At 42.4% G+C, this 22,653-nt stretch overlaps 1 protein-coding gene across 1 annotated transcript in view; it reads left to right on the top strand.

Moving 5' to 3' along the window:
• Positions 1 to 22,653, top strand: part of nt5dc1 (5'-nucleotidase domain containing 1) — a 69,101-nt gene that overhangs the window by 26,124 nt on the left and 20,324 nt on the right. Inside the window, exons 7-8 of the mRNA XM_020636680.3 lie at positions 12,954 to 13,128; positions 16,689 to 16,786. Coding sequence (XP_020492336.1) covers positions 12,954 to 13,128; positions 16,689 to 16,786 — 273 coding nt within the window. The remainder of the gene's footprint in view (positions 1 to 12,953; positions 13,129 to 16,688; positions 16,787 to 22,653) is intronic.

The following is a 22,653-nucleotide window of genomic DNA, read 5'->3' as shown; positions in this document are numbered from 1 at the left end:
TCCATGCGTCACTAAGGAGCTTTCATTGAAATGAATGAGGACCTGTCTCCAATGCTGTATCTATAATACGTCCATTGTCTCAAGTGAGTGCTGTTGAGATGTGTGCGCAGAATTATACTAATTCTCAGCCAGCTAGCTTGGCAGTTTTTTAAATTATTTGTCTGGCACAAGGATGTTACCATCTAGCTAGCCTCCAATCATAAAACCACTCAGCTGGTATGGCTAGCAAATAAATGTATTTTTAGATTTCATTATTTTTACATGTCAATTTTTTTAGGTCTAACAAAGAAGCTCGGATAGATATCTGCAGAGCTAACGTTTTGTCCAATGATAAAGATGATTGGTTATAGGTTTTCATGTTAGCCAATATGTCCTCCCATTTTTCTCCTTGTGTAAAACCAAAGCCCTATCACACATGATTTGTAAAAACTAACTGCAAATTTAATCCAGGAGTCTGTTGGAAGTCATTAATTTGCCCCTTATAAAAAAGTATTCTTGCATCATACGTTGAATAGCTGGTCAGTCCCATGGAGGTTCGGACTCGTTCCCATGTGTCATACAGGGGGGGCTGCCTGCAAAACTTTAATGACCACTGGTTAGGTGACCTCAGCCACCCTCCTGTGCTCTATAATTACTGAGACACTTTTGAAAGAGAAAATAAAAAACAACTTTTTCTTCCACTGAATTTATGTTTATGGACAACACACATTTGATTTCATGCACGCTTGAAGGAAAAATAACGACTAGATACTGCTGATAGGGGGTATATAAGAAACAGATTTTTCTCCTGAACCACTGCATTTGTTTTTGTTTCAAAAAATTAAGTATGCAACATTTTATTAGCTATTTGCACATGTGTGATTCAGCGAAGGTGGAGCCACTGGAGAAAAGTAATGCCTAATTTTCTCTCTAAACTAGGGGACAGCGTAGGGGAAGGGACATGGCAATGACTTCTATGGTAATCCAGCAAATCCAAAATAAGATGGCTTTAAAGTCAGCAGTTTCATTGCAAGCATGGTATTAAGCTGCAAAAATACCAAAATGCTCTCATCAAATCCACCACGTCTCCGACCACTCATTTCACCTCGGCGTCCACTGCTAAATTGATGCTAAATCTGTGTAGCTTCACACAAAGTAGACTTTCTGAACTTCCCATGTCTGATGGACTGCTGCTTTCTGGAGGCAGTGGAGGCTTATTTGACCATAAACTGTGGTCGCTTGTTGGTTTTCCGCACAATTAAATCCTTTTGCACTTTTGCAGAGTTTTCCTCAAAACTACATCTCATTGGCAATCATCAACCTGCTTTCATTTCCTTATTGAAATCAGCCTCAGTTTTATATCTTTAAAGCTTCTGTCTCCATTTCTGTGTCAGTTTTTCCCACAGGAGCTGCAATCCTATACATTAAACACAGTGTTTCATGGGAGGGAGCATGTACACGTGCCACTCTTATGTTGACATAGCAACTGTATCCATGTTTATAGAGCTTCGTTACAATTTAAGTTAGACAATGAAGTCACCCATACCACAAGCCTTTAACGTTAATTAAAGTTTTTTTGTTTTTTTTTACAGATTTATTTTTGGCCTTAATTGTAGAGATAGGACGGTGAATAGAGTTGGAAATCAGGGAGAGAGAGAGTGAGGAATGACATGCGGGAAAGGAGCCACAGGACAGATTCAAACCCGAGTTGCCCGCCTGGAGGGCTACAGTCTCCGTACATTGGGCGCACCCACTAACCACAACACTACCGACCCCCCTAAATGAGTTTATTTGATGTCTTTGTTTAGGTTTTACATGTGCCCACACCAATGACTTGAAATAATACATGTTCTTCATGATGCAGTATTGAATGCCCATGGACTTTATTGTGAAACACCAAGAAAATACACAAAATCATCACTGGGAATATGAGTTTTTTAAGTAAATAATCCTGATGTATGGATGTGGACTCTACCACTTTTTATTTATTTTATTGTTCCGTAAACTTCATGTGTGCTTCATGATCACATAAAGACATTCATGTGTTGTATAACGACGTTATGTACAAGAGGTTACCGTGCTCAGGCCCACTGGGGTAATGGGGAGGGGAGATAATCGTGCTTCAGCACGGCACAGAGCAACTAGGCCGATAGTCTGAGTGCACCCTAATTTAGTGTCTCCACCGACTGCAGGCAACAGGTCCTTTTACCAATACATTCAAACTGGACAAAAAATTAACAAAGTAATTACCTACATGTCATTTGGTTGTGTCAACTCTTAAGCCTTAGACAAGTCAAATGCGTTTTTAGGCTGGCTTCTATCTGTTTCACATATGATGAGACATGAAGGAGCCTGATGTTTTTTTTGTTTACATATTGTGCTCACTATGTGTGTTCAAGAAGGCACCATTTACCTTCAGTCCTCCTATCTCTTCCTCCTGTCTCCAAGGACAGGGCTGCATGTAAACACCACAAATCCACAAGTGAGATTTAAATGCCACTTCTCCTCCGTTAGGGTCAGTGAGAACCTTTTTTCCACGTATCAAATGATCTGTTTGCTTTTAGGGTCGCTTTGTCATTCCCTAACAGCTTTATAACAAATGTCTATATAGGCTCCATGGTATTGTCGCACATCAGGGTGGGGATGTACACTGTTATGTCTGCCTTGATGTCATTGCTACGCCTGTGCTTTGATCTGGCTTATGTTTGCTCTCAGATAAGCATAGCCTCTGTTTTGCATGCACGCAACAGTCATAGTTTCAGCATGATTCTTACAATGTCTAATCAACAAACACTCTCCTAACCAGGGCTCCAGATTAAATGTTTTCACCACCATCCCAGAACAGTCCTGAACAACCATTTTAATTGTGCAAAACTATAAAAGCATGACTTTAAAAAAGGTCTTGGGACAAATTGTGGTTTCTTTTTATTTTATTTTATCATGGATGCAGCAAGCTAAGCAACTTAGTCCAGGAGTTTCTGTCCCTGGGATCTATTTCTAGCTTCCCTTTGTGGATCCGGAGGCTTTTCCCAGGCCATCCATGCAGAAGAAACTAATTTCTGCCCCTGGTATCTGTGATTTCATTCTATGGTCACTGCCAAAGGTTCATGACCAAGGTTGGTGGTTGGAGCATAGGCCCAATGGTAAATTAAGTTTTGCCTTCCACATCAGCTCCTTCTGAACCAGACAGATTGGCTACAACATCCGCATTACTGCTGCCTTTGCACAATCCTGTTGGTGGAACATTTAATCCAAACTAGGCTTTGTAGGCCTTCTCCAATTCAACAAAATACATGTACTGCATAAGCAAACTCCCATAACCCACCCCCCATCAGACCTGCAAGGTCATTTTACCAGACCCTTCATGTGACTCTGAAGAGTCTTGTTAGTAAAGGATTTTGGGGATACTTCCTCTTGATCTTCCAAATCTGCCTTTCCACCAGAGCGTGGCTAGCAAGACAAACAACTGGCCAGTTTCAAGTAGATTGGTTAGTAGATTCAAGTTTGGACATGCACCAAGAGATCTAAGAAGGATTGAAATGTTGTTTTGCTATGGAGTAAGTGTGCAAGCTATGGTGATATGCTTAGAAATAACATCCTTTTTTTAACTCTCCATTGAAATGATCGCACCATGGCTGGATTTTTGGTGTCATTTTACAAATATTGAGCCCCTATCTTGGCTTTTTAATTTCATTATGTTGGTGATGTGACGAGAGTATAATGAAAACACTTATCAAAAAGCTGTACAGTTCAAACTAAGTTGCACTGGCAGTATTAGTTTCAATTCCTACTGGGCAGCTGTTTCCTTCTCAAAAACTCCTGCATCGAAATATATTCTAAATGAAAGGGCTCAGGTGGTGATTAGGGTTGGTTTGGCCAAATAAAACCTGTAGCTGAAAAAAAGTAAGTAAGGGTAAGTAGCTCCACATTCAGTGTGTAGAAGTAATCCCTTCACCTCATCAAATGTCCGACAGTAACCCCAGTCTGCATCGTTGTGCTACGTCAGACCAAGACACGTGGTCACTGTGTCCAAAATTGTAGATCTGGACTATATGGATGTGTTTGTCTGGGGGATTTTCTGGATATCAGACTTTGGAACGACATTTTCTCCAATATAAATCCGCCTCATGCAAGGAAGAAGGGAAGTCTGTTTCACAGAAGTCACATTTAAAAAAACAGAACTAAAACCACTCTAATATGAATGGATTGAAAGATAGAATTCTTTGATACATTTCAGTTTTAGTATGGAGAAACAGTTTTATGCATTGATTCACTTAAAACAACCAAACGTTGCTGCTGTGAAATAGAAATATAGAATCCTTGCTCCCCACATTAATTGTCTGCTCAGAGTTTGTAAGAGGACTCCCAGCATGCTCCTGGTGAGCTATTGTTTATGGAGATTGCACGTGGAGGTGGGAGGATCAATCATCTCTGAAGTGCCATAAACCCCCTATGATTATGACAAACATGGCCGGACTTGCTCAAGGTTTTACACATTTTACCTTAAGCGTCTTCTTAAACGTTCTTCTGCAGTCGGTGAGAATCAAATGAGATGGAGGTACTTAAATATATTACAGCTGAAGGCTGATTTTACTTTGGGTGCTTAAGGTGTAGACGGGGCTGTTCGGATTCATACTTTAAGATTTGATCTTACTGAGATCAGGCCTTGATGTGTGAATCCTCACAGTTTTCCTAAGATAGCTGTGGCTAAATATAGATCTGGTTGGGTGTAATGACAGATTGCAGTGTCCCTCAGGTTTGCTTTGAGGGGAGAGTGACTGGCCGACTGGCGTCACTGTCCCCCACAGTGATCTGAGCCCGGTTGTCCATAAACCACTGTCCCATTGTTCTTTCTGTCAAGACAAGACAGAGCTTTCTTTTTTTTTACATGGGAGGGAACATTTTGAAATTGTTTGTGCACAGCTTGAAAACTGAACGTACCAAAGGTTTCAAAGGTCTGAATGACTTATCTATAGAGCAAGATTAATCTTTGAGCTTTGAGACTGATACTGATTTCCGTAAGGGAGCATGACAGATTACAGATACGGAGGCCAACAAAGGAAAAAAAAAAGTAAAACCCCACCAATATGGATTTTTTTAGGGCCGATACTGATATCGATATTGGGGAGAAAATCGGCCGATATCTTTCTTAGATCTATGAAATCTTTAGACATAGAATGATATAGATACAGATATACACATGTATTCCATTGATGCCTCAAATGCAGTTATCAAACACTTGAGGAAAAGATTTAAAATGAAGACAGGATGGTCACTCAACTGGAAAGTAACTGCTCATGACGCTTTTGAGAGTAAACATGCTTGTTGTGATCCATATAGCGCCCTCTACTGGGGAAAGAGAACTGCTAGTGGAACACAATGAAACGCAAATGAAATGCTATTTGACTGGTGAATAAATCTAGTCACATCGCTGCATATCTGTGATAAAACCAGCCGATAGTCACATGATATGCTAATATCGGACGATATTATCGGCTGGCCGATAGACATAGTATACATATGAATTAAAAAAATATCTGATATTCTAACCGCAAAGGATTTGATTACATGGTGGTCATGTGACCTGCAAGCGAGAGTTGAGCAGTCGGCTAACAGAGGAAGTAACAACTTGGCACGCCACACTTAGACCTGTTGTAAGACGGCCTCAGGGTCAACAGAACCTGGCATCGCGAAAACTTTAGTGTCATAGAGGGGGCACACCTGAGCAGGTTCTGCACAGGGATTGTGCAGAACCTGCTTTGCTACTGTTGCTCATAGTATAAAGTGATGTATTGCTTTTGTTTGTTGAAAAATACAGGAGACAAGGAACTTATAAAAGCATGATTTATGGGGAAGAAACACAAGTTGTGATTCAGAGCAAAAGTGGAGATTACACCTAATGGACCTGAACTGTGTGGGGGTTAAATTCTCTGCACTTTTGTTTTTGATGGTGGCCAACAGGTGCCATTGTGCTGCAACTCTGAAATCCATTTCCATTCAGAGCAACAGGCTGAAAACTCAAGAACAATACAACTTAAAAACAGATGCGAAGAAACCTGCTGCAGTGAATGTGCTAAAATCTGGAACACATACATTTTACTAATCATGCTAGAAATACACAAATAATGCAAAATCAGAAAGTAACATGTTGGAAGAGTTACTTTAGCAAAGCGACCTGCCTATCAGAAACCACTTCATAACCAAAGTTGTTGTTTTTTCTCAAACAATATCATAAAGCTATCTTTTGCACTGGGTCATGGCCCCTCAGTGACACTAAGCTCCAGGAGAGTGTGGTGCTGACCTTCAAAAAGTCAAATGTAATTCCACTGACAAAACTCTCATTCGGACAGCCCTTCATTCTCGTTGTCATTTCGAGATTCTCCTCCTGTGTCACGGACTTAAGGCGTAAAAAAAGTGAGGGACATGATGCAGCAATTTGCGGTCGTTCTGCTAAAAATGGAAAGTCCACAGACAAAATTGCCCCGGCCTGTGTTTTCCACGTGGTTCCTACAGGTGCTGGAAAACACAGCTTGTCTAGATGCTTTTCTTTAAGAGAAAACACTTGTGATTATAGCTTCCCTTTAGAGATCCTCTCTGTGGGCTGTTTATAGAAACACTTTGATACTCATTAAGTGAACTAAGATGAAATGTACTTTTTTTTCACAAATCTCCCCTGCTCACCAACTGAACCATAAATCAGAGGAATGAGCCCTGGATTGTGTCCCCTCATCGCGTTCTGGTGTGGCTGTTTGTGAAACGCTCCCGTGCACGGCTCTAATTTGCACTGCAACTGTTGATTTGTGTATCCTGTCGGGTCCCTTTGATGTGTGAGAGCGATGGAGCTGCAGCTGCCGGTCGCGGTTGTCCCTCTGACACTGGGCAGCTCTCCAGCAGTCCAGGCCCGGCACAGCCTGCCCGGCACAGTCTGCCCGGCACAGTGCCCAGCCACAGGCCCGCGGGCCCTCAGGGCACTCCAGCCCTACATTCACAGCCAGAGCCTGCAGAGGCACGTTTTACTCCACCGCACACACACAGGCGTTGGAGTAAACTGGCACTCACCATGACCTGTGCAGAGTTTAAATATGCTCAACGTTGTGTAGATTGATCACATTTTGATCTGTCCAATGCACATAGCCGAGCCTCCGTATTCTCAATCTGATGCCACACAGAGGGCTAAACAGATGACAGCTTCTTTTGCAAATAGGAATTTCTCTTTAAATGTTAAACTAAACCCACAGCTGTAGGTATACTCAAACCAAAACAGCCTAAACTTCATGAAAAGACATTGTTAGAGCAAGACCCCTCGTCTGGCCCTGCCACTTAACCCCACTCCTGTGATTAGTGTTGTCCATGGGGATTAAGAGGAAGTGATCATGCTTCAACTTCAACTCCAATACAACTTTATTGTCCACAGGAGGAAATATGTTTCGCAGCCAGGTGAAAATATGAAACTTATAGAAACATAAAGAAACACAGGCGCATAGAATCAGACAATAGAAACAACAAACACTAGCTGTTTTCACATCTGCACTCCGGATAATATCTAGAGAATTACGGAAGGACTCACATGCTCCAGTAGTTTTATAGTTGTACTGAGTATGTAATGAAACAAATGAGCATGAGCACATACTCTTCCTTCTACAGAGCGGTGAGGTGTTAAAAAAATGGCACAAAGGTTTGTGTGGACGGACTATGAAATTGTGGTTGCTACTCCAAGTGACCCTAAACTACAAAGTGGTTAAATTACAATAAATTTTGATAGGGAGTCCGCCATTGATGTTATAGTCCACCTACTCGCTCTTAACTTTTGACTGGAACTGTAATGTGCATGTGAGGAACGTCTCAAGGGCCATGACAAATATGGGAAGGACACGAGTTAACAGCAAATAATAAAGATTCATTGTGAAAATAAATAATTGTGGGCACAGACGGGAATGTTACTTTCAAAATCTTGCTATTTTAAAAAAATTACCAACTCAGCCTTTAAGTATGCAATTCATCAACCAAAGTGAATCAAAGTTTGTTAAAACAAAGTAGAATTAGTGACGATATAGTTTGTTCTATCTCCCCTTTTAGAGGTGAAGATTTAACTGTAGTTATTTGCATTAAAAGGTCCAGTATAAACTTCGATTTGACTTCCTCGATCATCTGAACAACCTGCAGCGACCATATTTGGGATCCAAAAGGAATGGTTCAATCCAGATTTCACACGAGCTTAAGCCAGGTTTGAGACGAGGGTATGCATTATACTTACACAGCATCCATTTTCTTGTAAAGTCACGCTGAGAGGAGTTTGTTCAGTATATAATTAACTGATGCTCTTCTTTACGTTTAATGTATCACAGTCTAACAGAAATGTTAGCAAGGAAGGGGCTGAATGCTACAGTAAGCTGTTATCTGAAAGTAGCTCATTGGTTATCAGTAGGGATGACCCGATACCGATACCAGTATTCGGCATTGGACCGATGCCGCCTTTAAGTACTCATACTCATACTCATAAAACTACGCGGATACAACGGCATCGATACCACTTTACGGCGGGCATGCACCTCTTTTCAGTTGAGCGGGTAGACGGAGAGAAGCGAGATGTCAGCGGTGTGGAGATATTTCAGCGTAAACGATGACGACAAAAAAAGAGCAGACTGCAAACTGTGGATGCTGGACTCCCCAGCCTTCCATGCGTGGCTCACACGCTACAGCTAGCTGTTAACGAAGGACTTTCGGCTCAGAGGAGTGTAGCTGACGCGGTGTCAGTCAGATGTAAAATTGTTGGACATTTTAAGCATTAGCCTACTCCCGCCTGGAAGACATTCAGCTGCAGCTCAACCAGCCCGTAAGAAGACTCCAACAAGACGTGCAGACGCGCTGGAATAGCACGTGCTACGTGCTACAGTCTCTCACGGAGCAGAAGCGGACTCTGGGAATATTTGGCTCTGAATATGAACTGCCCAACAATCTTACAGCGCTTACAGACTTTGTCTGTTTTGGCTCCGTTTGCGGAGTTAACCCGAAAAGTGAGCTCGTCCGATGCTTTAGCATCAGATGTAATTCCTGCTGTGACCATGCTACAGAGACTTTTGACCAAAGAAACAGACGCGGATCAGGGCATCAAAACGATGAAAGCAACCTTGGCTGCAGCCGTCAACAGGCGCTTCATGGATACTGAAAAAACCCCACTCTACTGCATTGCTACTGTACTCGATCTGAGGTAAAGTGCCTGCTTTATTTCTGTGTGCCTGCTTGTTACAGGTTACATAAAAAGGAAATGTCTGGCAGTGCCATGTTTGTTTCTAAAAACTGTTATAATGTCAGCAACAGTAATGTTTTTCAGTTGTAAAGTCAAAATGTAAGGAATCATATCTGATTTAAATAAAGCTTACTTTCAAAGTGATTAAGAGAAATTCAGTGGCATTATTAAATACTCGTAACGGTACTCGGTATCAGTGAGTACCCAAATGTAAGTACTTGTACTTGGTATGCAAAAAAGCTGGGGGGCTGTGAACAATGGCACTTTGTAAGAGTTAAATATTATATGACTTTTAACATGTAATTCGGCAGGTGAATATGGCATTATAAAAGCATCTGGAGCCTTCCACCTGGAGTGCACAACAGAGGAAAACACAGTATGTAAACTCCACCACCAGGGGGCTCTCAATCAAAACAATAACAAAAGATGAAGTTGAGGCTGGTGGGGAATCATGGAAGTGATTCTCTCTCTACTCCACTTTTAATTAATTTACCTTGAAATTAAAGTTATATCATTCGTTCAATTGAGAATCTTCAATAACAGAAACATAAATGTAGACTTTTTAAAAGGATTAAAAAATGATGTTTCTCAACTTTAGATTTTAGAGGATATGATTAACTTTAAGGGCCTGTGTCCACACAGACGGCACCATTTGCACCGGCAGCGCCAGAACGCTTCTAACCAGCGCTCATTGTTGCTAGGTTACAAAAGTTAACTTCTGCTTTGCTCTGTAAGTCCGTTCGGTCTGTTTTAGATAGCTCTGTGGCTTTAATATTGACTTTAACTCAAGGAAGTATCACCAAGAAAACATGAAAACGGTGTAAAGTAGTCATATCAAAAGTCCCACCCCCTCTTGTCTTTGATTAGTCGGTAAGGGAGAAATGAATGAAAGTGACGACCGCTGCACGATTCCAAAAAACTACTTTTTCAAGAGAGCTCTGTGGGCGCAGTGACAAAGACAGCTGACGACTTTGGTTTTGCGCACAAAGCCCTAAAGTGGAACTCTGATCCCTCTTTTGTTAAATCCTTCTCAGACCCTTTTACCAGGTCTTGTTCCATCTCTGTACTTGGGTGGTAGATTTCAGGTCCCGGTGGAATGAAACTGCATTGATTTGATGGAATGCAACACAAAGAATGGCGGCGTGATCAGTTGTTGTTTATCCTTCCTCTCGCACACAGTAAGTGCGACATGGGAGTTTGCTGACAGGGGAGCTTTTTCTCAGCTGACCTCCCGGGCTGTGGGTAATGAGGCAGGACAAGGCGCTCTGCTGCAGGGTCCCAGAGGAGGAGCAGCCCCACAAACCGAGGGCCAAGCCTTGATGTTGCTGACCTGCTTTTTCTGTTTGACTGGAGGTGTAATTGTCTGTGGGAACAATTTAAACTTCTGAAGGGTTTGTTGAAAACCCAGAATCAGATGTTTACCTCTGGGACATTTTCAAAGGTGTGAAATGCGGGCTCCTGATTGGAACCTCAGCTTTCGGCTTGTTTGTGTTTGTCGTCATCTTCTGGTTGAAATGCTCCACTGCCCTCTGACAGGCAGCATTTATCTTTCTTAAAGCTAGTCCTGGACTCCACCACAAGAGGGCAGCATTTCTAAACTTTTCTCACTGTCACTGAAGAATTAAATGCGCTTATTCATCAGTGCAGGCTCAATACAAGACCTGGGTAAAGAGGTAAAGAATAAAGACCTTCAGGCTCTTCACAGACATGATCATTCAAACATTTGACTGCATCTTCTTTTTCATCTCCATGGAAAAATATTACTAAGGCTTTGAATTTGATGAGATAAGTTAAACTGTGATCGATCGCCTACAGTATCTACAAGCTTGTTTTCTCACTTGACTTCAGGTCTATTTTATTCAGTTGTAACTTTATGTTGCTAATGTGAGCTTCTGTCCAAAGCGTTGTACATCACAAGCAAGAATTAGACAGGAGAGAATATTAGTGGCAAAAAGCAGCTTGAAGGAGTTGAAGTTGATGGACAGAGGTGCAAGGAGGCAAAGCACACACTGTATAGAAGCTGGTTTCTTTGAATTTAATCATCAATATTATCATCGTCCATATCATCGTTATCAGTGAGTACGTATGGAAGAGCTTGGTCAATACGGTATGAAGAATATTTGAGAGTGAGGAGGCTTGGTTTACGACAATAGAAAAAGACCAACACCGGTAATCAACCTTGAGATCATAATCCAAGTCACAAATCAGATGTCACAAAAGCTAATTCTCATCATTAAAACGTATTCAGACCCAGGATTAATAATATGACTGAGTAAATCAGCAGAGTAAATAATGTATGAACTAATCAATAGTCTTAAGCAAAAGAAACCTCATTATTTTAAGCTCACAGTCAAAACTATCATGAGTGATGAGACACTCACATGAGAGGTGACACAGGTGAGCCGGCAGCTTTTAGTAGCTCTGAAGCCCCGTCCATGCATGTAAGGGAGTCAGGAGTGTTGGAAAGGGGGGGGGGGGGGATCTCCCACAGAACCAGGTAGACAAGGAGAGGGATTTTCTACACAGTAATAACACTTGTTGGTTTCCTCTGTGGCAGTAACCACAGAGACTCAAGAAGTTCTCATTCACACCCTGCCCTGGTTTCCAAAGCCCTCTTTTCTGCTTGTGATAGTACAGATGCCACTTCTCAAGTATTGACTTCTTCCTTCTGCCTCCAGGCAAATAGCTCATCCAGGTCGCCTCATTTTCTCTCTGATGAGATTGCAAATGTCTCCAGGTGGGAATCTAATTCAGTTCCCTGCTCGTCATTATGAGGTCGTGACATTTTAGAAGTGATTGCAAAGCAGAGCAGAGAAAGGGTTTTCACAGCCAGAGCACTTTTTATAAAATGTCTTCCTGTAATAACAAGGCCTCAAGACACAGTTTGGTTACATTTCCTCTCATTACCAGGTTAAAATAGTTCTGTTTCATAACCCAGTATTCACCCATGGACGTGCCAGTAAAAGTTGCTGATCAGCATCGAGCGCCTTAATGTTTTATTCATGAGTTTTTGATAGCCACAAGATTTTCCGAGAACATTAGGTCAAGAGTTATATCCTGTAATAGAGTGAGATTGTGTAACACAGATCAGAGCGCTGCCATGTTTATCTCTGAACAGCAGGATGTACTAAAGAGCAGCTAGGGGGGGCTTCACCCTCAGCTCAATCTATAAGCTTTTATTTATAGTGTAGACCGGTCTTGAGACCACTTTTTGAATGTCTCAGTCTCGTCTTGGAATCAAATGCATTTCTACTCGGCCTTGTCTCGGCCTCAGACCTTAAATGAAGACTGGTCAAGACCACCACATCATCACTGTGATTAGAAGAAAAATGCCAGTTTTTAAAAGAACATTTATTTCAACTCATTCATTTTTTGACGCAAGTGAGAGACACGCCCCCTGCACACAAGATGATGATGATTTTCTGTGATATTTATGGTCCTGGTCTGCTCTCAGTCTCGGAGCACTCTGTTATCGGGTATATCTTGGTCTCGATTAGTGAGGTCTTGACTAAAACACTATTTATTTCCAGAGAAATGGACGCATGTGGCCTTTGATGTCTACCTTGAAAAAAACATTTTTATTGGTTTATTTCAACCATCTCGAGCTCCAAAGTGATCAGAGAGATCATGATGGCACGGGATCGATGTCCATGTCACAGAGACCATAACGATCTTGAATATCACGCTTGCAGTCTAATTTTTTTTGTTTGTGTTTCTTCTCGTGCAGAGGATGCAGGGACATACTTCCCCAGTGTGAAGAGGGACCCGGGCCGGTACCTGCAGCCCTGCTCGGACTCTGTGAAGACCTGGCTGCGCAGCATGAAGAGCGCTGGGAAGGTCCTACTCCTCATCACCAGCTCCCACAGCGACTACTGCAGGCTCATCTGTGAACACATCCTGGGGTAAGAGAACCCACGCAGACCCACAGCTCACTGCACTCCTTTCAGCTCTCACATGCCGTCAGTCCTCCCTGAAGTCAACGCTGGCTCACATGTCTGCTTGACTTTTAAATCAGCATCAACGCGCATATGATTCACAAGTTATATTATTATCTTCTATAGAGACTCAGTTCCTTGTAGCTGATATGAAAGATATCGACTGAATTAAATCATAAAATGACCTTACTATATAATCAGACCTGGGCAGACAAGGAGGTTTGTGGTTAGTGCATGCCTGTTGATTTTAAGAATATTTTAGAGATCAGTTCAGACTGAAAAGGTCTTTTTCTGTCTGAGCCCACAGACTGTAGTACAGCCTGCCAGAGGATCTCAGACCTGCAGAATCAGTCCATCCATCCACTGGCTGTACTGCTTTTCACATTGTGGTTTTGAGAGGGGGTTGGAGCCAATCTCAGCTGTCATTGAGCGAGAGGCGGGGTAAACCCTGGACTGTTCCCCAGTCAATCACAGGGCTGACATACAGAGACAGACAACCAGCCACACTCACACTCACACTCACTGTTAGGCAATATTGCTACAGTTTTATTTCTCTACTGAAGACATGATTTTACAAAGAATCTGTGGTCTTCTCTTTAATTCTGTCTCTTTGCTTTTATTGCACATGGTGAATCACTTTGTTACTAGTAATGAAAAGGACTATTCAAATAAAGTATTATTATAATGAAATGCTGCAGGTTCTGTTTCCATTGAGTCCATAACAATCTAAGAATTACTCATCCGTTCATCTTGTATGTGTATGTGAGCAGCAGAAGACTTATTGTCTGAGCTCGTCGTTTGCTTTGTGTGTGACCTGCCTCCCTCTGTTTGCAGTGCACACTGTGTGGTTTAGAGCTTATTTTTGTAGCGTAAGCTCTGTTACACACTCGATCAAGCAGCAACAGAGCCTTGAATAAACACCGTGTGTATGCTGCTGCTGTGACACCATAAGCCCTTTTTGTTTTCCACAAGGTGTCGTTATCTCACGCAGCGCCCTCCCACTGAGGTGGTCTGCTTTTTCACTTTCCAGACTCAGAGCTGATTGTTCTCTGAAGTCCAGCAGATGCAGAAAACAGCAGGTCGAGGCAGAGCTGTTTTACTCTGGATGCCAGTTCATCTCAGGGGACACATGTGGCCTGAACACCCCCCACCCCCCCCCCACCCCCCTCCACCCCACTCCACCCCACTCCACCCCACTCTCTTCATTTCCTGTTCAGCAGCAGCCTGGTCATTCCCACTGTTCTCCCAGGGAGGGCAGTCAGAGCTCCAGCTGTGTGCGCTCAAATTCATGTTCAAGTCGCTGCTTTACAAGGTCAGGGGTGTAAATTTATGTTGTGATAGCAACAAGAGGAAATAAGGGCTGCTCCGTCCCTCAGGAGGACTGTTTGTGCTTTGTTCACACATTAGACGGCCTGCTTCCTGTTTCTCCTTTACCTTTCATTTTGACTCAACAAATTCACCAACCCAGCTTCAAGAGTTTGACATTTTGGGGACCTTTTTTCTTTTTCTTCAGGGGGTTAGAGGATTTGTAGTTAAAGACGACCTCTTCTGCTTCACTACACAGCACTTCCCTCCTCACAGATGAAAACTGTTCTGGCAGTGTCGCTCTTGACCGTGCTGAAGCGGCTGGAGGCCAATGACACTGAGCTGTCAGAAGTAGCACAACAAGGCCAAAACTGTCTGACAGGAGACGATGGGCCAAAACCCAGCGAGCCGTCCAGAGAGGCTGCTGCTAATGTTTGTCAGGGAAAGAATGTTTGAATCTACCATACGAGTGTTTCACAGACATTTAGAAACACTGATTCAACAAAACTCAAGATAAATATCCCTCAAATGCCCAAATTATAACACCTAATAAATCAAGTGTTTAGGGCGGCTCAGTCTGTAGGTATGGAGTTAGATCAGTCTCAATATTCACAAATGCACACAGAAGGAGTCACAAATTTCTATTAGATATATATAAAACAATGAATATTTGTGTGTGAATCAGAAATACATTTGTGAATCTTATTTTTTTATTTGTGGATTTGTTTTACATTTATATAGAATGAAATATATTTTTGTGTGCATTGAAAGTCTGGAAGTTGGTCTGGTAGCTGAAGAGGTGCCACTTCACTTCCTGAGCACTGCTGAGGTGCCCTTGAGCAAGGAACCTAACCACCACCCTCCACCAACACCAACTCGCTGTGGGCAGCCCCCTCACTCTGACATCCCTCCATTACTGCATGTCCACAGGATCCTGTTTGTGCACGTGTGTATTTCAGCCTGTGTCTCAAAAACGTAAAATTGAATTTCCCCTCATGTGATTCATAAAGTATATCTTCTTCTAAATATTTACATATATTTAGATTTTCTTAATTGCATTTTGAAAATTACTGTCTCTATTTGATGATATCGAGATGTTATCCTATCACAACCAAAGTCTCAGTAAGAGGAGAAACCTGGTCCAATTAGTCAAACTGTTTTTAACACACTGTTGTTGTAATGAACAGTTTGAATGAGAAGTTAATAAAACAACAATTCTTAAGTTTTGCTCCAAGAGGAAAACTAAGGTTGGTCTCACATTAGGGACCCGGGCCCGGATCCGAGTACGCTTGACCCCAAAGTCTTGTTCATTTGATCAGAGTGAACACAAACTTACTGTACCCCTTAAAGAGGTGGTCTCTGGCACAATTCCTGTGAACTGGAGTTGACGACGATGTATCAGAGTATAATATACATGACGTGTTTTATCACAGCAGCACAAACAGCAACATTACGACCGCTTTCAGTAGCAGCTCACGCTTCGTTATGCAGCGGTCTTTGACATAACATCTGGTGTTTCCATGGCAACGATAAACATGTCTTGCCGGTGGCATAGTTGTTATTTGGTGTGCCACATGTACAGAGGCTATAGTCCTCTAAGCGGGCGGCCTGGGTTCAAATCCGACCTTTTGCTCCTTCCCTCATGTCATTCCACTGTCCTGTTTCTACAATAATGCTAAAATAAATATTTGAAAAAAACAATCACACCAAATCTAACTATCAGCGACCTTCAGATGAATTTTTGCCAGTTCAGTGGTCAATTTTTTTTGTTTTTTTTGCTTCTGGAGGGACATATTACAGTTTGTACATAAACACTTTCACACATCACTTTGATTGATTAATCTGCTCATAAGTTTTTCCTGTTTATTCAGACTGTTGTGTGTTTCTCTCCTTATATGGATGGTTAGCATGGATGTGCTTGGTTCTCATACTGTACAGATACAAATAGTCATTTACCATAGGTCTCCATGGAGATACAACCCAGCTCTTCACATGCTCACTATCTATTGTGGGAGTGTATACGGCCGTCTTTAAGTGTTTACTTAACAAGTGTTCCCTCTACAGCTCTGTATGTTCTCTCTGTTTACAGCTGCATGTTTTCCATCGTTTAACTTTGTGCTTCTGCAAATCATAGTGTTTGGATGCAGTCCAGGCATTGTCCCTCACACAGCAACCAGGCGCCGATCTCAGATGTTAATGTTGTTTTTTTCCGGCCGTTACAGGAAGGATTTCGAAGAGCTATTTGATGTCATCATCACAAACGCCCTGAAGCCCGGTTTCTTCTCCTTGGTTCCCCAGCAGAGGCCCTTCAGGACCCTTGGTGAGTACCGGTCTCCTGCTCCAACTCACCACTGCACTGAATCAGTGGCTAAACTCATCATGTGGTCATATGAATGTTCAGGTGTTCATTTGGGATGCAATTAAGGTCAGAAATGAATACCGGTTGCACCAGCTATGTGCAAAGAGCATCCCGTAAAAAGTACAGTGTGCAGTGAACATCAATACATTAAAATTAACAAACAAATAGCAGCAGGTACATATGAGACCCAACGCCTTTTTTTCCACAGGCACTCCTATACCGTCAGCCAGAAGGTAGAAAATTAAAGGTCACATATTCTGCAAAATACACTTAACCATGCTGTTCTTATACTAATGTGTGTTCCTAGTCTGTCTACAAACCCCTCAATTATGAGAAAAGTCCATCCTCTCCGTCTTCTGCCTGCTCCACTTTTCAGAAAATGTGTGCTCAAACAGGCCATTTGGAGATTCATGACATCACAAAGGGCAGTAACCCCTCCCCCAGGTGGGTGACACTCCCACAGCTAGGTGTTTGTTCTGCCCTCTGAGTCTGCCTTCTCACTGTAAACAATAGGTCATGGAGCGAGAAAGCACCGAGTACACCCAAGCCCTTCCAGAGAGGGGGCGTGGTCAGACACAGCTCATTTACATATTTAAAGGTACAGACACAGAAACAGCCTGTTCTGAGCAGGGCTGAAATAGAGGGGTTTATAGACATGATCAAATACAGGATCAGAGTGGATTTAGAACAAGAAACTACACAGACATGTTTTGAAGACTTATTTAAACTGGTTGAAGAGGAGGAGTTTATGACCTTTAAACTTTATAAAGAGAGGGTGATGGTGGCACTCGCAGGAGAGAAGACGTGTTCTGAACACCTACCTGTTGTAGAGATTGATAAACTGGACTTGGCTCCTCCCAGAAATCTAGCTCGCTGCTTTTAAGAGGCCACCAAGTCTTGTTTTTAGCTAGCTAGAGCCATATTACCATACCATACCGAACCTTTAAGTCTCGTAGCATCGTCTTTTTAAATACAGTAGTCCTTCTCAGGCGTCTTTAAACAGTGAATCATTAGTTTTATTTTAGCAATCTATTTTAAGGAGGTCAGTCCAGCTGAAACAGCTGTTAGTCGTGTTAGTGAGATAAACATCGGCTGCCAATATTTCATTGGCTCAGGCCCTCGTCACCAGCAGGTCCAAAGATCTCTGGTTACCTTCATGGGCCCGTCTCCTTCCCGCTCACCTTATCCCCCCACATCTGATCCCGGATGCTCACGTCGAAGGTGTGTGCTGTGCAGGAGGGGGCCGGCTGGAATGCTCCCCTCATCTGGATTGTCTTCCTGCCAGCAATAACACTGGGGATGCATTATGTGTGAAGACAGGATGATCCACTCGCTGAAATATTCTCTTCTCGCCTCGGCCTCGCTCTTCTTCCTGAGTTCTGCCACGCTGGCAGAGAGAAACATCAGCATCTGCTCTTCCTCTGGCCTCCACCGACACACACACACACACACACACACACACACACACACACACACACACACACACACACACACACACACACACACACACACACACACACACACACACACATACATACTGGACACTCCCTTTTTTTGTTGGAAAAACATCTCTTGTTATTTTGCATTCCTAAAAGTTTCTGTTGGATAATAACAAGCACATCAATAAATAACTGTTGTGTGGTTTTATGAGGTATGAGGTCCTACTTACCTTAAGATAAGAGACATTATGGCCCGTCAGACAGGAGCTGAATGAAGTACAGCAGCTGCAGACGGTGTCACAGCAAAAATATACTTCAGTCTTCAGCTGGCTCAATTTCAGCTCATTAACTCGACGTCCTCCAGCAAAATGATTCTCCCCATACAGCATCAGTGAGTGTTTGTGTCAGAAAGAGCCACAGCCAGCCCACTCGGAAATCAAACTGCATTTTTCTAAAGATATCAGAGTTTGAAGTTTGCTTATTTTTTTGCAGACTCTTATCGTAGATAAATGACTCTGTGTTCTTTTTAAGCAGAATCAGAGCAGATGGAGAGATGTTGTTCTGGATATCAGTCAAACGAACTGGACTTTAGGCACGGTACAGATTGCCTAGTTTGAGTGCGCCCTTACTCTGTTGGTGTCCATGGTTACCACAGAGCAGCTTCTTGGTAGTATTAACCTTGTTGTAAAGTATGAATATGACGTGCAATAGAAGACTGTCCTGAAGTCTAATGTGTAGACTTAGACTTTCTTTATTGTCATTCAAACTTGTACTTTACAGTGCAGATAAGAACGAAATTTTGTTGCGTTTGGCTCGTTGTAGTGCAGGATATAAACAGCAGCAAGTATTTACATAGAAAAATAAGGTGCAGATATAAATATAAATGTATAAAATTTCTATACAGATAAATATATTGCACGTTTGTGATGTATGTTATATTGTATTTTACAGTCCAGTGAGGTAGTCCTGTGTGGGGGTTTGAGGGATTTTTTTTTGTGTTCAAAAGTCTTATGGCCTGTGCTATTGTGTACTATTCACTGAATAAATATAAATTTGGAGCAAGGCGAGAGTTCACACGGGGCTGCTCGGTGTACCTCGAGGACTGTCCTTTAACATGGAGCATAACCACAGAACTTTATGCCAGCTGTTACCACCATGTGTGTGTGTGTGTGTGTGTGTGTGTGTGTGTGTGTGTGTGTGTGTGTGTGTGTGTGTGTGTGTGTGTGTGTGTGTGTGTGTGTGTGTGTGTGTGTGTGTGTGTGTGTGTGTGTGTGTGTGTGTGTGTGTGTGAGAGAGAGAGCACCATCACACATGTGGATGTCCTCATCTCTGTTCGTTCACCCTTTCTCCTGTCACAATATTTATTGCACATTTAACTTCAGTCTGAACCTGTGGTGCTCCTCACTCTGCAGGTTTTTGTCAGTGAGAGTGAGGATCTTCTATTAATCATCTGCTGCGACTCGTAAAAACACCGCCTGGTCAACTTAAAGACCCCCCACCCCCCTTCTGTCCAGAGGAGCAGTTACCTGTAGAGGCTCTGACACACCAAGGAGACCGTCGGACGTTGGTCTGTCGGTGAGCGATCGCCCCCTTTGTCTTAGCGGTGTGTCCAGCTCCGTTGGTACCGGTCGGCTCCACATCAGCCCCAGTTGGTCTTTTTTTGGCCGACTCTACACGTTGAATCTGAGGAGCCGTCACCGGCACAGTTGGGGGTAGGGATCTCCCTGATTGACTGTTCAGCTAAACGAAACAGGAGAGCCAGTGCACGGGAAGAAAAACGGGAGCGCCTCTTCTATTCTTGTTTCACTAACAAAAGACGAAGGGCTGCCAGCGCCATTTTCAACTTTTTATCAGACATTATTCTCCATTAGAAGTCTCCAATATTACGCGTGTTGAGCAACAGCAGTGAGAAAATTATCTTCTCGTATCACAACGGTTTATTTATCCACGTTCTTCCTCGTCCTCTTCCGGTCTCCCCTTCTTGGAATTACCTCTCGCGTGTGCGCAGAACGTCCATGGTTGTTTGGCCGTTGACTGTGGTCTCCGCGGTGTGTTCTATTTGTATTTTTGTATTTTTTCTTCGAAACATGGAACACTTAGGACTTTATGGTCAGTATACAGACAGATTTGAATTTGACCAAAACTAATTTTAAGATGTTTCAATGAATTAGCTTCTCCCAGCAAGTCTTTCAAATGTCCAACCAAATGATCTGCAGCTAGACAAACGTTCACAATCACTTGCCTTTACAAAACTCCAGTTTCCACAATCCAAACAGAACTGGAATTAAAGACACTTGACCAAAACAAGGTCAATCTATCCAAAAGCACCAAAGTGTCCTACGACACAAAGAGGACCATGTCACACAAACAAAGCTCATCCCAACAATCAAACTCAATGAGCATGAGCTCCAGCGCCTTTTACCCAAAACTGCCAGACCTTATGTTGCAGCGCTTAACATCCAGAGTAACCAGTCACTGTAACTACACTTCAAACGGTTTCTTGATCATGCAAAGAGACTATCGTAAACAATGCATTATTTATTGCCACATTTCTTGCTTCAGAAAATGTATTTGAAAAACAAAAAGTACCAATAGTCTCATAAGTGTCATTGCATCAGATACCACTCAAACCAAATGAAGAACGGGGACAAATGCTACTCCTCCTTTCCCAACCACCAAACAAATACTTCCTTTTCTAAAACCTAAACAAGAAGAGCCAACAAACTATTTAATGTATGAAAACCCCTTCCACATAAAGGCCAAAAACAAGCACTTTAGACAACGTGGAAAACAAAACATAATCAAGACAACAACAGGTTTGAAGTTACGCAAATTAAACAGACTTAATTAATCAAAACTGACATAACTTGCAAAATCTCCCACAAGTGAGCAGCACAAGCAAGCTCCTGAGTGCAGTAATCAAAAAGCAACTCTCCCTGGTACCTGCCTACTTTAATTGAACCTGACTAACTTCTGAGGCGTGCCGGGCTCAAGGCGACTTTAAAGACTTAACATCAGACATGTGAAGAGGCCTGACACGCCTACCCCCAACAGAGGACTGGTCTCCGCCTGGGATAACCTCAAAAATAATAAACGAGTGAACCGTTGGAAGGACGAATAAATCAGCCAGCTGACCCCTCACTAACCAGGGAGATCACTTGAAAACAACAACACAGCACCCAACATCTACTCATTGGGCCAGAGAGGCCACTGTGCATATGAAGCACACCTTTAACAAACAAGTTCAACCTAAACAATCAGATCTGATTGATCATATAAGCCCACATGTTTCACAAACTAACAGAGTAAATCCTGGATCTACTTTATCATCACAAACGCACAACAAATGAACACATGTACTATGTTGCACGACGAGAACCAAACGGCTGTAGAGCCCCCTTTTGTCACAAACTGGCTCAAAGTAAGTGACAAAAGAAGAGTATCACACAAACAAGGTTTAAATAGAAATGGCAAATCCAAGGCATGGGAGTGATTTTATCTAATTTCCCAGGATGAGGTCAAGCATGTTTATTTAGTTTTTGTCTGACCTTGTAATTTCATTTCAGGTGAAGCGGAGGTGCCGGCTAAGCCCAAAAATGGGGAGGATATAATTATTTCTAAATAAAATCGTAGAAAAAATAATGCTTCTGAACATTAATCTTTATGCCACCTTGTTTTGACAAGTACAATTACAGTGAAATGCAATAAGAACTATTCAGGATCAGAATAATAGGAGTAGTCAAGTCCGTTTATACAGACAAGGAATTTGAGTATTGACAGGATAGATGTATACAAATATTTAATGGTACAACAAGCTTACAGAAGCATAGGACCATCATACTATGAGAACTATAAGAAATGTACAAGAACTAAATAAGTGATGATTTGATTGTTTCTGCATGAAAACTATTTAGGGGGGGTTAGGGAAAAGGGAGCCTTCAACACTTCAACACAAACAATGATTATTGGCTGCAATGACTGCTTCTGCCAGTAGATGCCGATGTTGAGCGAGGAGGTTTTGAAATGTTTCAAAAGGTTTCAAAACAATGATTGGAATGTACCGATACGTTTCAAAGCCATCCCTGGGTTTAAAGGAAATCAATTTATTATTTAACCTCAACTTAAAAGAATCATAATTATGTACATCAGTCATGAATTCAATGTATGGATAGTATGGATAGAGTGTAGTGATGTGAAGTGCAAACAAAAGCAAACCAGCTGGTGGTGGCCTGAGAGGAAGAGAGATGAGAGACACAAATTAGAGTGGAAGCCTCTTATAAGCAGAGTCCTGATGGACTCAGGTGTACCCAGTTGGACTAATGGCCTTCCTGACTCCGCCTACTGTCTGCCAAGCCAGGAAGCCCAACAAATGCAGACAGAGGGCAGGAC

This window comes from Labrus bergylta, chromosome 15, assembly GCF_963930695.1.
Source record: "Labrus bergylta chromosome 15, fLabBer1.1, whole genome shotgun sequence".
Classification (NCBI taxonomy): domain Eukaryota; kingdom Metazoa; phylum Chordata; class Actinopteri; order Labriformes; family Labridae; genus Labrus; species Labrus bergylta.
This window is presented reverse-complemented; position numbering and strand designations above follow the sequence as displayed.